At 33.9% G+C, this 17,581-nt stretch overlaps 1 protein-coding gene across 2 annotated transcripts; it reads left to right on the forward strand.

Moving 5' to 3' along the window:
• The first annotated feature begins 1,095 nt into the window (after nt 1–1,095).
• On the forward strand, nt 1,096–15,504 carry LOC111514217 (carbohydrate sulfotransferase 11). 2 transcript variants are annotated; one of them, XM_074178504.1, is made up of 5 exons: nt 1,096–1,546; nt 1,679–1,925; nt 10,505–10,528; nt 11,198–11,431; nt 11,558–15,504. In XM_074178504.1, exons 2-5 carry the CDS (start codon nt 1,680–1,682, stop codon nt 11,972–11,974), a joined length of 921 nt encoding a protein of 306 aa, XP_074034605.1. In that variant the 5' UTR covers nt 1,096–1,546; nt 1,679; the 3' UTR covers nt 11,975–15,504. The 2 variants fall into 2 exon arrangements, with proteins under 2 accessions (XP_074034605.1, XP_023026224.1); XM_023170456.2 differs by lacking the exons at nt 1,096–1,546; nt 1,679–1,925 and adding exons at nt 8,229–8,369; nt 8,426–8,572 and having other exon boundaries at nt 10,332–10,528.
• The last annotated feature ends 2,077 nt before the right edge of the window (nt 15,505–17,581 follow it).

A 17,581-nucleotide genomic window follows, 5' to 3' on the forward strand; every position in this document is an offset into this window, starting at 1 on the left:
AAAAAAAATCACAGTTGATGAAGAAGCCAAAACCAGTTTACGCAGAACTATTCAGTTTCTTTTTCAGAAATGAGCTGCCCACACTACAAACAGTTCTGGAGGCACTTAGCGATCATGAATTGGTCCCAAAAATGGGTAAAGAAACTTTTAGGAAACTTGTACACGAAATGAAATTTACGTACGGAAAAGTTGACAGGAAAAGCATTCTCATTGAACGTCAAGAAATAATAGCATGGAGAAGAAACTATCTAAGAAAAATTGACGAATTTCGGAAGCTCAAAAAAAATTGTACTTCATGGACGAGACATGGGTTAACCAAGGTTATACGGTCAAAAAAGTAAGGCAGGATGGTAATATAACAAGTGCACGACAAGCCTTTATTGAAGGTTTGTCAGTTGGGTTAAAACAGCCATCTGGAAAAGGTAGTCGTCTGATAGTTACGCATATAGGAAGCGACAGTGGATTTTTACCAAATGGTGAATTAAATTAATATTTAAATCTAAGAAAACAGGCGACTATCATGAAGAGATGAATGCGGAGGTGTTTGAAAAATGGTTTGAAGGCATCATTCAACTTGTGGAACCTGGGTCTGTCATCGTCATGGACAATGCCTCATACCATAGTCGACATTTAGAACCATTACCGAAACAATCATGGAAAAAAGCAGCAATTCAAGAATGGTTAATTAATAAGAACATCCAATATAACAAAGATAGTTTAAAGGCAGAACTACTTCAGCTAACAAAATTACACACAGACAAATATAAAAAAATCGCAGTGGATGAAATGGCGTTAAGTCGTGGAATTACAATTTTAAGGTTACCACCATGACTACAACGATTAGGTAAATTACGATATTGCAAAGTTTTAATGAAATAAATAAAAAATGTGTACGAATATTTTAACTAATTGTACTAAGAATTTTTCTTTCATTCTTAACCCTCTCAAAAATTAATAAGCACGCCTCCGATTTGCTGTCAACTGGGCTTACTTTTACTCTCAATCATTATTGGTTTCAGTATAGGATGTTTTTTTATTTATTTGATTTGAATAATTGATGATTGAGGGTAGATGACATTTCAACTGACTATAGGGATACGCTACATAACAAAATGGACATGATAATTAGTATTTTCTCGTCTTCATCTCTTCATATATACGATAGGTGGCACAGTGGTCTCCTCAAAAGTGTTCTGGTTTAAACAAGTGTTCGAGACTATTTCGGACTGTTTGATATTTTTTGTTTGTACGCACATGCGCAGTTTCCAAACGTTTTGGGATGTTAGTTAACTTAACATCCGAAACTGTCGATTTTGGGATGTTAGAACCAGAACAAACCTGTAGTAGTTTGTGTTGTGTACTGTTTAGTGATTGAAGTAGAATACTTACTATTTATTTAATTACTAGCACAAATATATCATATTACTAAGAAAAAGATTCTGTAGTGTACTCAAACTCCGAATAAAATTGCACTGAATTTTGTTGCCGAATTTTGCACCGAATAAAATTGCACATTTCATTTGTCAAATGAAATACGGTGAACCAGGTAATAAATGCTAAACGTTTACGTTTGTTGATAAATAGGGTAGGAATAAGAATAGTAGTTTAAAAGGTTCAAATCTAGCATTTTTATAATTTTGTCATCTCTACTTTAAAATATATTTGATGGTTTCTTCAGAATGGAAGAAAACGTAGCACAGGAAAACAAACCAAGTTTAGAGGAGGAAATAGATAAACTCTCACATGAAGATATCTTGGAAATAAGTCAGAGTAGCTTAAGAAGATTAATCACTGCCGATCCCTTGCTAAGCGATTTACCTGTGGATGTCACTCTTGAAGAAGTACTGGCTCAAATAGCTGTGGCACAGGGACAATCCATTACAGTAATAGTCACAAGATATTCAGAATCATCCTTACATGTTGTAGTAAGTTAAATTATTGATTTTTTCTCATTCAGTAGACAGTTCAACAATAATTTAAACTTCTTTATCTTTTCTTATTGTCATTTCGTCATTGCACTGTCATTCTTTAATGGACGTTATATATATGTATGTATGTATGTATCTATAGCTAGTCAAGCTTAAAACAAATTCTCATTTCTTGGTGAATTTACATATCTCCCCCTTTTTAAAGCTTTTGAAATTTCAAAGTTCAATACGTAGAAATTGTCTATTATTAATACAAATCCTCTTCTGGTGATAGCATGAAAGAATTGAATCCCTATTTTACGATAGCACTATGACTTGAAGAATGAAATCAATCTTTATCATATAATAAGTTTGCTACTAATATCGATATAATCTTTATTTTGATGATGGATGATATTTATCATCCGTCTAATGTGTAATATCTTTGTGGGATTCTCTCTTTGATCCATTAATCCAATGGATGAAATGAATGCTAGTTTTTCCATGATTTAGTCAGATTTCAGAGTATTCACGATTTCAATTGTTCTACATATTGAAGTCGTGTATTGAAAAACCATATGATTCTAAACAAAAAAGAAAGCATGTAAAACTGCATTAACGAGCCCACCATCCATGGATTTTTTTAAATTTACCTCTTCTTGCAGGTCTCCTACCAATACCACATTTATCTTCTATGTTTGGAGAAGAAGAACTTATTTGCTAACCTAAAGTTTTTTGATGATTCGCTAATAATGAATCTGAAACTTTTATTCATGAGTGAAATAGAGAAAGTACTAATGGCTGAGATACTGTGAATATGTTTTCTATATATTTGTTCACTGTATAATAATAATAATAATGCTTCTTTATTATTTTTATTATAGTGAAAGCATATTCTAATGAGTAATTTTTTTTTCAATAAAAAACGAAATTCAGTCTTTTCACAGCAAGCGATGCTTAAAACAATCTGTTCTTCTACGTAACCTTAAAAAGAACACGCAGTTTGAATGAAAATCTTATTTATGAAGTACCTATTCAATCTATTGACAATTTGTAAACAAGAAATTGCTCAATGATACTTTGAATTTTGATATTCTTAGGAGCTTGTTGTCATTCGGAAGAGAATTATATAACTTATAAACTTGATAACTGAATGTTCTCTTGAAAAGTTTTGTGTTCAATCTGGGCAGTGTCAGGAGCCAAAGCTGTTCTGTGGTGATAACTATTTCCCTGAATTGAAAGTTCAAAATCTGTTTAGAAATGAACTCTGATGGTATAAGAACTTGTGACACAGTTTTGTAAAGCATCGCAATTGAAATTGGGATTATGTATGTTGTTGCTTTTAATTAATTTTGTTCACTTTTTTTCACTTAGTATGTTGAAATAATTGATCATGGTTTAAAAGACGATTTTGACATTGACAATAATTTGAAAGTTATAAAATAAAGATATTGACTTGAAACGTTTGATTTCTGGTTTATTTTGACTTTAAATCAAAGGAATTCACAGTAGGACTGACTAGTCCAAACATTGGTCCTTCGAGCAAAAGAAAAAAGAACCAAAAGTAATCAATTACAATATGTCCATGCCTAACCTGAGGAGGAGTGAGAAGAAAACTAAAGGAGTTCCTCCTGAAAGATATAGCGACCTATGTTATGACCCACAGCAAGTTACGGAGTTGCAGAAACGTTCTTCAATAGAAAACCCATCTAATGCCGAAGACAAATCAAAAATTTCGAAATCTTCAAGTTCTAGACGACGAATGTTGGAAATAGAATTGGAAAAAACAAGAAAATTGGCCGAAGAGAGAAGGAGAGCCGAAATTGAGAGAAGGAGAGCCGAATTTGATACTGAACTAATAAGGAAAGAAGCACAACTACAACGTGTACTGATTCAAGATTCTTCATATAAAAAGTCCACAATCTCTAGAGGCAAAAACATCATTGATTTGGAAGAAATGACGCTACAAGAAAAAGTTGCTTAGTGGAAAATCGAAGAAACAGAAAATAAAACCGATTTCGTACCGACAAACAATTTTTTTACGATGACTATTATTAATTTCAACCAAATTTTAGACGTTCTGAAGATAAATAAATCAAAATGTTCGGAAAAAACAGACAATGACAAATTTGTCGATTTTCGATGGGAATCCAGAGGACTGGCCTTTGTTCTACAGTCAGTTCGAACGTTCCACCAAACTTTTTGATATATGTGAAGATGAAAATATAGTCCGTCTACAAAGATGTTTAAAAGGAAGGGCTAGAGATACAATACAACCTCTTCTTGTTTCCCCAAATAATGTTATGAACATAATAGAAACTTTGAAAGTTACATTTGGACGACCTGAATTTATAATTTCAAATCTAATAGAGAAAGTTCGTCGAGCCTTCCCTCCGAGGGAGGGACGGTTTGAAACACCTACCATTTTCTAATTTTATCAAAAACTTAGTAACCACTATGGAAGGAACTCTTTGAAAATACAGGACATATGAAAAATCCATCAATCTTGAATGAAATAGTTACTAAATTACCCCCATTCCTGAGACTCAAATGGGCCGAGGAATCTTCTTTACAAAAAGAAATTACTTTGAAAACCTTTTCTGTGTGGATGAGAAAAATCGCAATAGCTGCAAAAAGTTGTGCTGACTTCAGTAGTTACCTATTCTCCGAAAGAAAAATGAACGAAAATGAGAAATTCCACTCCAGGAAAAATGCTAATATATTTTCGACCAAATAATATGAGAAATGACCCAAATGTCAAAAAAAATCATAATTTGACTGACTGCCAAATTTTCAAAAAACTAGATATCGATGAAAAATGGAAAATTGTGACTTTGAAGAAACTCTGTTTTTACTGTTTGAAAGGAGGTCATAATATCTACTCATGTAAATTGAAAAAAAAAAGTGTGGAATTGAAAATTGCCCAAAATTCCACAGCAACATATTACATAACCTTGATTTTACAAAAAAGGAAAACGAAGCCTCAAGTTCTTATTCAAACCCAAATGAAGATGTCGGACCGGAAAGTCAAGTTGAAAAAATACATTTTTTCCAACAAGATAACCCCACAATCCTTCTTCGAATAATTCCGGTGAAACTTCGAAAACCTAAAAAAGAATTTTCTACCTTTGCTCTACCAGACGAGGCAGCAACAACAACAATGATAGACAGCAAAATTGTTCATGAATTAGGACTGGATGGACCGGTTGAGTCACTCTGCTACCAGTGGCTTAACAATGTTACCAAAAATGAAGAAAACTCCAAAAGAGTGACAGTAGAGTATCTTCAATGGAAAAGAACTCAAAAACATTCAAAATGAATGAAGTTTGAACTGTAAGTGGACTCTCACTTCCAAGACAAACTATTGATGTCGAATACCTGAGTAGAATCTATCCATACATCATAGAAGCACCTGTACTTTCCTTTTATGATGCACAACCAACAATTCTTATTGGTCAGGATCAATGTGCTTTGACTATTATAAGGAAAACATATCAAAGTTACTGGAATGCACCGTTGGTATCAAAAACATTACTAGGATGGGTAGTACATGGCAGATACCCCCAGGGAAAAGTTGCTGATGAATCGTGTTTAATATTTCACGTTTGTTGTGAGTCTCAAGAACAAATTGATGAAGATATTAATCTAGTGAGAGACTTGTTCAAAATTGACAATTTTGGCATAAGAAGCCCGGAAGAAAATGGAAGATCTAAAGATCTTGGGCGTTGAAAATAATGGAAAATACCATTAGTCGAGTTGGAAATCACTTCGAAATAGGTCTACTGTGGAAGAATGATGACGTAACACTACCTGATAGTAAAGCACTTAATCGTCTAAAATGTATGGCGAGAAAATTGAAGAATATTTGACAAAAGGTTACATTCGGAAGCTTGATGTTACTGAAGCAGAAAAAAGGTGGTCCTAGAACTTGGTATTTACCCCACTTTGGGGTAAATAATCCTTCTAAACTGGGCAAATTGAGACTGGTCTTCGATGCAGCGGCAAAATCGAATGGGGTCAGTCTTAATGATCAAGGTCCAGACTTATTACAAAATCTGACATCATTTTGTGGAAATTTCGACAGAAGAGAATTGCATTTTCCTCAGATATTCAAGTCATATTCCAGCAAGTTTTCATTCGAGAAGAGGATTTCTCAGCCCAGCGCTTCTTCTGGCGAATAATGGATAGGTCCAGACAACCTGATATTTATGAAATGAAGGTAATGACATTTGGAGCAACTTCCTCTCCCTCGATGGCATAATTCGTCAAAAATAGGAACGCTGAAGAATTTTCTTCAAAATTTCCAGAAGCAGCCAGGGCAATAATCGACAAACATTATGTAGATGACTACCTGGATAGTGCAGAAACAGAAGGAAAAGCAATTCAACTGATTCTGGAAGTTATAAAAATCCACGAGAAAGCTGGATTTGAAATACGTAATTGGATAAGTAATTCTCAGAAAGTGATTGACAACATTCCTGTGAATCTTCGATCACCAAATCAGAAAAATCTTAGTTTTACTCAAAAACTTGAGAGTATTGGGACTCTGGTGGAATCCAGAAGCAGATAGTTTTACTTTTTCGCTGAACCATCATAAATTGGACTCAAAAATCTTGAACAGAACTAAGATTCTCAAGAAACGAGATGTTTTGAGGTGGTCATGTCTGTATTTGACCCGGTAGGTTTTTTGTCCCCACTGGTTGTAAAATTCAAAATTTTCAGCAGAACTTATAGAGGATTAGAATAGGCTGAGACGATGAGTTATCCACGGAAATGAACACAAGATGGAAACAACTCCTAGACGAATTGACAAAAATTAATGAAACGAGTTTACCTAGATGCTATGGAACCGGATTGTATGAAAGCAAACAAGTTGAACTACATGGTTTTTGTGACAGCAGGAGAAAGCCTTTCCAGCTGTCGTTTATCTGAGATATGAATACGATGAAAAATTCAAATTATCTTTCGTAAGTGCTAAATCAAGAGTGGCACCTATGAAACCGATGACCATACCCAGATTGGAGTTACAAGCCGCGGTTATGTTGAGCAGACTCATGAACACTCATCACAAACAACATTGAAATATATATTATTTCAACAAATGCAGTGATTTCATCACAAGGAGGAGAATGTTGTTGCTTTTAATTAATTTTGTTCACTTTTTTTCACTTGGTATGTTAAAATAATTGATCATGATTTGTTTATTAAAAAAGACGATTTTGACATTGACAACAATTTGAAAGTTGTAAAATAAAGATATTGACTTGAAACGTTTGATTCCTGGTTTATTTCGACTTTAAATCAAAGGAATTCACAGTAGGACTGACTAGTCCGAGTTCTCGTATTTTAACAATTTTTCCTCATTTGTTTTCAAAGATCTGTGGTCGAGAAATTTCAAGGTTTTAGGTTGAAAAAAAATATTGATGTTGATGATGTTGAATCTTCTACTGATGGTTTGATAATTAATTTTCTTTCTCAATGTTCAATTCAGTTTTGTGTACCTGGACATATTGAGAGATTTCTAGTTTGTTTAAAAAAATGAAAAAAATCTGTTGTGTGATAGTGTCTTACTAGTAATGCCCTTCCGAGCTACAACAAAACTGAATTAACCTTTTAGAAATATAACATAAATGATCAAAACAGTGCCACATATTTCATTTTTGGAAAGATGGTGTCCCATGAAATGAATTTTATTTCATAATTTTCTTTTTTTATTACATTTTTTAGGTTGAACATTTTGAATGCAGAAAGGTGTAAAATGAATTCAACACTAGAACTGATACATTTTTCTCAATGTGCGTTTTCACTAACAAATTGAGCACCATCAGAAATTAACCTATAAAAGTTCAGCTCCAACAAAACCACTTTCATCTCAACTCTGTTGGTGTACGCACTTCGAAATAAGTGTCTCAGTTCTGCTGTGAAGGAAAATGTTTTTGTCAATTTATCACCTGAAGTTTATGGATAACTATTTTCATTTATGACCATGATTTAAAAATGATAGGATGAGTACAATTTCATTTTTTAGCTCCTTTACACTGTAAAGATTGTCCGCCTTGGGTTTTTGTATGTATTTTTTGGCAACTGTGACAAAAATACAATCTCCATTAAGTAAATGAGATAATATATTTGGTACTGTTCTACTTATGAAAGTTGCTACTCAAAAATTAGTGTTACATCTTTATTGTAAATTTATATATTCAGTTCCACTGCATTGATATTAAACTTATATAGTGTGATGTTACATAGATATTTATTAACGGTTTATTTTATAGATTCCACACAAAGGCACCACAGTACTAGACCTCAAAAAAGCCATTACACGAACCTTCACTTTGAAACAACAACGACAGAGAATAAAAACTAAAATCAGTTGGAAATATGTGTGGGGAACATTTAACCTTCAAAATGTACAGAACGGTCTTGTTATGAGAAATGACAAAAAAGAAGTCTCTGAATATGGTATGTGAATAGTTAATTGTCTGTACCTTACTTTCTAACTATATGAATTTTTATAGGAATTGCCAATAAATCTGAAATCAGGTTTGTGAAAAGGTTAAGGAAAGAATCTTCACGCCCTGAGACATGCTGACTAAGAATGTTTAATATATATTTTAAAATAAAATTTGGATCACTGATAGCACTACTTATCATACCAACGGCAAGTAAGATATATTATACATAATAACAATAGTGTTATTTTGGAATGAGCATTAAGTTCAGCTAATCTTGACAAAAGTAAAATTTTGTTTATAGATAAATACCTATTAAAATATGTAATTCTTAAACCAGATATATAAGTTACATTATGAAGAATAAAGAAAGAGAAAACTCTACTACCAGAATGATTGGAAATGCTCATAAATTGTTCGGAATTCAAGTCACTCTGATGACTGTGTCTAGGAGGAATACATATGTCAAGAAAATTAATATTTCAAATAAAAACTCTAAACATTCATGTCTTCCAATGTTGCTATGCAATAGGAACCGATAAATGTCTGTTGAAAAACAATTACTTTCCTGGCTAATTCCACAAAAGACATTAGACCCTATTCAACTGTCATTTGTTCAGGTTGTCCTATCTACTCCTTATCAATGCAACTAAGCCTTAGGGTATTCGACTGATTTCTTTGACTTTCCATAATTTACGGAACCTTTGTCTGATACTGAAGCCATTTTAACTGACTACGAAGTAGTAACAATTTCATCTTTGGAATACAGCTCCAAATAGAGAGGAAATATCTCATATACCAAAACTGAATGGATGCGAGGTACTTCGAAAGGTTGCCCAGTATCCCAGAAGCTTTGTGGTGATATCTGGTGGTATAACACCTTTGGGTTAGGCTCCCTTTTGTCTCTCATAAAGGGCAATAGATACCACATAGCAGGGTCGAGCAGGGCAATTTGCGGACATACATTTTTTCATAACAACAAATTGGAAAATGGATTTCTAACTCTTTGTTGTTTTGGTGTTGTGAGTTAGCTCTTCTCATTTGAAAATAATAAAGACATACTTATTAAGGATTACTGTATCTCAAGAAAGGCTATCTTATCGAGGATGACTGTATCTCCTGAAAGACTCTTACCCTCAGCACTCATCCATTACTCTATTAATGGAGTACATCGTCTTATTAACGAGTTTACTACAAAGAAGGCAAGAAAAGTTATTTTTATTTAAATTTTGCTATGCATATTTTTTCCATAATTATTGTTCTTGTTAATTAATATAGTTCATATTTTCTGTTTATTTCAACTAATATACTAAAAATCAACAATATAATAAAAATTAGCAATATATTAAAAAAAAAAATCTGTTTGAAATATGTTTTTCCTTTACCCAGCTGTCGCACCCCTACGAACGACAACCCTCAGAAGTAGAAACTTGTGCGAGCTAAGGATTAACGAGGTTTTACCTTTTAACTTGTGATTCGTAACAAGAAAAATTATGAACATTGTTTATAACAAAATGTCTTTGTTTTTTGAACTTGGTCTTATAATTGACAAAACAAATAGTTTTTTCTTTTTATTTTATACTCATATCAAAATAAATCAATTGAAGTTTATTCAAGTTTATAGAGATGTAAAAATGCCTATAGAGTAACTGATCAACACAGTTTAACTATAGTGTTGCAGTTTTAGGAGTTTTTTTTTCATCAGTTATGTGTTTTTGGACACTGACACGTTTAACTTCTCCCCCTCTCATTCAGATTATGTGTCAAGCAAACACGGAAGGGGGTCCATCATAAATTCTGCACAGTTGGTCAACTTCTGTGCCCACGGGGTTCCCTCCGGCTTGGAACCAACTTTGCTTTCAATGTTACATATCAGTAGATTTAAGTATGCCTCTATTGTAAACTTTTCATAATAATTTTAGTGACTAATTAGGTTGCTACTACAAAGAGTTTCAAATCACAAATATTTCAGTTCCCGAAGGAGGAAAATATCAATATCCATGGCTTGAACAGATTTCTAGGCAAGAACAACTAATGCTTGGTTGTGATAATATATCCAAAATGTCTAGAAGTTTCAACACTAGTAGTTTAGATCATATTCTGGTTGATCATAAACATAAGCTATTATATTGTTATGTTCCCAAGGTAGCTTGTACTAACTGGAAAAGGGTAAGTTAGGGATTGAACTATAACAGAAAATTTATATTGTTCTAATGTATATTACTGGAGTTTCTTTCCCAATACCAAATCGTTATGTTTAACACCTTGACACGTGTTTCGATCACCAAGTGATCATCTTCAAAGAGGAAGATTAAACTAAACTAACGCGAAGCTAACGCAATTTATGCTATATAGATATCCCATACAGGTAAACCCTACAGGTGTACCATCCATACAGGTACACCTTACAGGTGTACCACCCATACAGGTATACCACCCTAAATTAATTTTACAATTTTGACTTATCATATAAAAAAAAAAACAAAAAAAATTGATAAGGCAAAATTGTAAAATTAATTTAGGGTGGTATACCTGTATGGTTGGTACACCTGTAGGGTTTACTTGTATTGTATACCTATATAGCGTTAGCTTGACGTTAGTTTCTAGTTTAATCTTCCTTTTGAAGATGATCACTTGGTGAACGAAACACGTGTCGAGGTGTTGAAAATAACGGTTTGGTGTTGGGAAAGAAACTCCAGTAATATTCATTACTACATCAAAGCTTCCAAACAGTGCATCATCAGATCATAATTGTTCAAATGTGATAAAAGTTAAATATTTTTTACTTTTTCAAATGCTGACTGGTTATTTTTGCAATGCTGAAATATTCCATTTCAGGTGTTGATGGTTTTGACAGGTGAATCCAATGCAACAAACCTTATTGATATTCCAGCTTCACTAGCTCACTCAGAAAATTCATCACTGAAATTATCACAACTAGATTTACCTCAAGCTCAGTCTTGTTTAAAAGATTACACTATTTTCCTGGTAGCAAGGCATCCTTTTGAACGACTGCTCTCTGCATATAGAAATAAATTTATGGATAGTTTGCCAAGTTCTAAATACTTCCAGGTAACAAAATAATAGGAAATTTTCATCATATTATAGAAATTAACATTCATTATACTGTAACCTGACATTTTAAACCGCCAGGCTGTTCGAATCAGTTTCACAATAATATATCTCTTCTGTTTTCAGTCAAGGTACGGACGACACATCATAAGAAAATATAGGCCCCATGCAACTATATCAGATATCAAATCTGGAGCTAACGTAACATTTCGAGAATTTGTGCTTTATCTTCTGAAGGAGGGTGCTTTTTCTAACGAGCATTGGACACCTATCTATAACCTCTGTCTACCATGTTCTCTGAACTATACATTTATTGGACACTATGAAACCATTTCAGAGGACGCAAAAACTATTTTGAATATGGTAGGAGCGCCTCCAATTACCTTTCCTGTTACTAGGTATGGGCACACCAAAGAGAGGCTCAAATATTATTTCCAGCAACTGTCAATTCATGACATTAAAGCTTTATATAAACTTTATGAACCTGATTTTAAATTGTTTGGATACGGGTTAGAAGATTTATTAGGTTATGATTTAGCTTAAGTGAGATATTTTAGCATTATTGGGCATTACTATCTCTAGAAATACTTCATTGTTTAAAGCTCTGAATTTCAGATGCTTTTGATCATTATATTTAGTATTAAAATAACCCACAGTAAAGTTTGTTTGACAATTCATATCTGGGCGAGAATATAAAGATGATAATAACATGGACCACAAATAGTATGTTTTTACCTCAATTGTTTTTATAGTGATTATACAGAAGCGCAGAAGAGTTGCATCGAAATTTCGACTTCAATCCCGAAATTTTGACTTATTAAGTTGAAATTTTGACTTTTTAATTCGTTGTTACGACTTTAAACTCGAGATTGAAGTCGAAATTTCTTGATTAAAGGCGTAATTTTGAAAATACGAGATTAAAGTCGAAATTTCGAGATGAAAGTTGAAACTTCAAGATTGAAGTTTGAATTTCTAGATTCAAAGTATTAATTTCCAACAAACTAATAATATGTGGCTCTTCTGCGCATCTGTAGAACAATATAACGGAACAATAACGGAGAACAAAAATATGGTTACAAGACAGAAATTTGTATTAAGTAGTGACTGAAACAGAATTTTGAAAAATACTTTATTTGTCTCAGTGACACTATAATTCACACTGAAATTACTTTTCATTTGTATAAAGTATTTCATCGAAATGATCTAAGAACAACTTCTTTGCTGTTTCCTAATACTGTATAAAACAATACTTGCCATTTTGTGGATACTATAAATATATGACGGGTTATTTATTTTAGAATTGAATTTTTTCTGTATGGGCAGATAATATATAGGTAAATATGTTTGTGAAGCAGATGTCAGTGAAATTATTAATAAAAACATTAGGAAATCACTAACATAATATTCATTAAATTAAGTATTTTTAATGATGTTGTTTTTTAAAAATCCATAAACTTATAACAACCAAATTTCGAATGGGCTTTTAATGGCAACAATTCAATAGCAAAGAAATAATAAATTAAATAGGTGTATTTTTGAAATTTTAAAAAACCATTCTTTGAACTGTTGGAAGACGTATGCATACTAGGAATTGAAACCAAGAAATTCAAAGAAAAATACTGAATATCAGGCCCGGATTACCACCTATTTATGCCCTAGGTCAAACTTTTAATGTTCATTCTTAGTAACAACATTCCTGTAGGAAAGCATCTACATACATACATCTCTCTTATGATGCCGCCATCTAGTAACCGACAGAAAACCCAAACCTTGATCTGCAAGATAAATATGGGAATCCCACAAAGGTTGTTGCAAAGCCAAGCTGGGATATCAATTGCTAGATGAGAAATCACTTTCTATTTTTCTATGCAGTTTTTACCACAAAAATGCGACTAGATAAAACCTGACCCTATTTCTCATTTGGCGGTTGATTTGAAGCTTGACTTTGCTATATATCGGACAGGCGGTCCTCTCGATTGAAGACAAAATGAGAAAAAACCAAGAAAGTACTTGATAAAAATAGCTGCGTAAATGCAAGCGAAACATAAGTGGAACCACCTATTGGTGTGACACCCAAACTTGGCAAGTTGACTTGGGTGTCACACCAATAGATGGTTCCACTTATGTTTTGCTTGCATTTACGCAGCTATTTTTATCAAGTACCTACTTTCATGGTTTTTTCTCATTTTGTCTTCAATCGAGGACCGCCTGCCCGGTACTGACGATATATATATATATATATATATATATATATATATATATATATATATATATATATATATATATACATATTGTTTAATTTTATTGATCAAAAGTTGAAATATAATTGTACATTTGACTTGAAATTTGTATTTCTGTACACTGTATTTGCAAATATCTCAATAATCACATTTTCTCTGGTGCTGTGACAAAATTTTCAATGTCACATTTGAATTTGACTTTTCTATGTTTGGATTTATATGCCTATTTATATTTTAAACTAACTTTGGTGAGTTATATATATATATATATATATATATATATATATATATATATATATATATATATATATATATATATATATATATATATATATATATGATGTGTTGTTTTTCCGGGTGTTCATCTGTTGTGTACTATTCGATAGTCGACGTTTCGCCATCATCTCAGATGGCATTATCAAGACGAGTTACTGCTTCGCTTCGAGAGGTGTAACTGATGTTAGGTTCTTCCTTGTGGTGTTTTTATATGGTTTCGCTTGCGTAAGTTGTATGGATTTGTTACCTGTTTTTCCACCTGAGGGTTGTTGATGGCTTCTGGCGGTTCTCCTACCTGCGATGGTTCATTATCAATTTGTGGTTGTCTTTGGGGGTTGTTTTTAATTACTGTTTTCCAAATCCTTGGGATGTTTAGTGAGTCATCCCTTTTGTTGATGAGGCCTTGCTTTTCGATTTCGATAGCTTCCCTGATTTGTCGAATTCTTGGGTTTTGCACCTGTGCTATCTGTTTTGTGGACTCAAAATTAATCTTGTGACCTGTTTGTAGATGATGTTGAAAGAGGGCAGAGGAGGTTTGTTTTGTTCTTATCGAGTTTTTGTGCTCCTGGGTTCTGGCAGATATACGTCTGTTGGTCTGACCGATATATTGTTGACCACAGTCCTCGCATGTGATGCTATATACTCCTTGGTTTTCTAGGGAAATTCTCTCTTTCGGTCTGGGCAGCCAACTGGATATCGTTTTGTGCGGTTTGTAGGTTGTCCGGATGTTTTTACGTCTTAGTATTCTCCCGATTTTGTCGGTCACACCTTTGACATAAGGTAGTGTCACAGATTGTCTGTCGTGTGGAGAGTCTTCTGTCGATCTAGAGGATGTTTTTTTGGTTCTTCTTTGTCTGTCGATGGCCTTTTGAATGATCTTTGGTCCGTAGCCATTTTGTCGCAGAGCCTTTGTTGTCTCCATCAATTCTGTTGCCCTGTTTGTTGGTTCTGTTAGGCGGAAACTGCGGGATATTAACGTGTTGGCTACGGATTGTAGCTGGGTAGGGTGGTGATGTGATGCTGCTTGTAGTAGCGGTAAAGTGTATAACCCAAGTTGCCATTGGTTTTCGTGTTATAAGTAGGTCTAGGAAAGGTAGCTGCCTGTTCTCCTCTCTTTCGGTAGTGAACTGGATGCGGGGATGGATGTTGTTCAGGTAGGTCACAAACCGGTCTAGTTCTTGTTTTCCGTGGGGCCAGATGATGAACATGTCGTCTACATATCTTTTCCACAGGGTTGGTTTGAGGCGGGCTTTGTTAAGTGCTTCTTTCTCGAAGTGCATCATGAACAGGTTTGCGATCACGGGCGATAGGGAGGAACCCATAGGAGCTCCCTCTACCTGTTTATAGATCTGGTTGTCAAATATGAAATAGGTGTTTTTAAGGCAGTGCTCTGCTAGATCCATGACATGTTGCGGAAAGCTATGATCAGTTCTAATGGTGGCTAGGGCTTCGTTTATGGGTATACTCGGGTAGAGGGATTTTATGTCTAGGCTGGCAAGGATGTCGGTGTCGTTTAGTTTGATGTTTTTAATGATGTCCACCAAGTGCTCTGAGTTTCTCACATAAGATTCTGCCAGCTACGTCTTTGGTTGCATGATTTTGGATAAGTATTTCTCTAGATTTTGTGTCGGTGAGTTGATGGCACTCACTATTGGTCTTAGTGGAACGTCCGTCTTGTGAATTTTTGGAAGGCCATACAACTTCGGGCATTTGCTGGACTTTTCTCGAGGTATGGTTTTCTGCTCGATTTCCCGACCTAGCTTGAAAGACTGGATTTTGGCCTTTGTGGGTTTCTCTAAATAATTGATAATGAACCATCGCAGGTAGGAGAACCGCCAGAAGCCTTTAACAACCCCCAGGTAGAAAAACAGGTAGGAGAACTGCCAAAAGCCATCAACAACCCTCAGGTGGAAAAACAGGTAACAAATCCATACAACTTACGCAAGCAAAACCATATAAAACACCACAAGGAAGAACCTAACATCAGTTACACCTCTCCAAGCGAAGCAGTAACTCGTTATATATATATATATATATATATATATATATATATATAATTTATATATATATATATATATATATATAATTTATATATATATATATATATATATATATATATATATATATATATATATATATTATTTCGTATTTATATTATTTCCTGGACCCGGATGTCACGCAGGTAGCTATAGCTGCCTCCGTGGTGATTTTGATAGTTTTCTTGTAAACACAAGATCTATTAAGTGAAACCACAAATGTGCGGCTGGCTCCTGCTGGTGGCTCCGTGCATTTGTATTTATTTTTTCTGGTAACCAAGTGTTGCCCATCCTTACACTTGGCTGCACCATACTGATGATGGGCCAAAAGCCCGAAACACGTGTCTATGGTTTGCCACTTCCTTGAGTGCTATGTCCGATTAAAAAACTCCTTCATCTATATATATATATATATATATATATATATATATATATATATATATATATATATATAGGTACAATGACCAGTTAGTTATAACTTAGAATAGTTCTTTGAAATAATGATAATTCCAAGATTTTAACAAAGTTGAACTTGTTTTATTCCAATTGTTCAACTTTGATTAGTTCTAGTGACAGGTGAACTGTGTCCAAATAGAATTATTTTTATACTTTTGTTAAAATAAAATATATTGTTTAATTACAGATAGTCTTTTTCCAGTTTTTGAAAAAATATGTTAATCATAATCTGAGCTGGTAGGTCTTGGTTGAATGGAACTTGTACTACCAAATGTTTTGTCTGCTATCTTAGCAGACATCTTTAAGCGTTGACTGTTGTTTCTCTATGTGAACAAAATGTAGTGATTTGCGATTTTTATTATCTAAAGAAGCTATCAAAACCTTTCAAAACCGTGTTTCTGAAATGTCAACAGCGTATAGTTCAAAACTGGATAAGACCTGGTTATGGGCGTTTTTTTGCAATATTTTTGAAAGAATGTAGTTTATGATATCCACCTCGTAACTGTTGTTGACAGTAATTTGTTTGATGAAATGATTGAAAATTGCTTTCTAAAAGTGGAATATTTAATAGTCTGTGAATCATCCTATTGAATGCTACTATTTTATGTTGGTATGGATATATAGATGAATTGTGTATAATGACGTCAGTGTAAGATGGTTTGTGGAAAATATCGAAATCATGTTTATTATCAATTCTAGTAATGGTCAAGTCTAGAAAATTTTTAGAGATTTTCACCTCCAACTCATTTGTGAATTTAATCGAAGAGTGGATGAAATTAACATCTTCGATGAATTTACCTAGTACCAGTTTAGCAGACTTAGATATCACCTACATATCTATATCAGTGTGAAAAATTGTTGATTATCCTATATCCCACGTATAGTATCCTATATCCCACGGGAACACGTGGGCTAACCCTCTCAGAGAGTCTTACAGTGGGACATTAGTAAACAAAGACACCACATCGAAGCTGACCAGAATATCCGTCTGTCGAATCCTTGACGTAGGAGTTGGTCTTTCCCACATGGGGTTGTAGGAGCGAGGCCCGAATGACGTCGTCGAACTCTTTAGATCATGTCTCACAGGAAGTTACTTTCAATGGGGGGGAAGCTTCTATGAGCAACTAGATAGCGTTGCGAAG

The sequence above is a fragment of the Leptinotarsa decemlineata genome, unplaced genomic scaffold (genome assembly GCF_025532065.1).
Source record: "Leptinotarsa decemlineata unplaced genomic scaffold, Ldec_3_MD MMD2_tig00003902_RagTag_RagTag, whole genome shotgun sequence".
In the NCBI taxonomy this organism is placed as follows: Eukaryota; Metazoa; Arthropoda; class Insecta; order Coleoptera; family Chrysomelidae; genus Leptinotarsa; species Leptinotarsa decemlineata.

Excerpts from the sequence above, each read along its gene's own strand:
- LOC111514217 (XM_074178504.1), top strand. The coding sequence starts at position 1,680 with ATGGAAGAAAACGTAGCACAGGAAAACAAACCAAGTTTAGAGGAGGAA. Across the intron at positions 1,926-10,504 it reads AATCATCCTTACATGTTGTA|GTAGCTTGTACTAACTGGAA; the intron begins GTAAGTTAAATT and ends TATGTTCCCAAG. Across the intron at positions 11,432-11,557 it reads CAAGTTCTAAATACTTCCAG|TCAAGGTACGGACGACACAT; the intron begins GTAACAAAATAA and ends TTCTGTTTTCAG.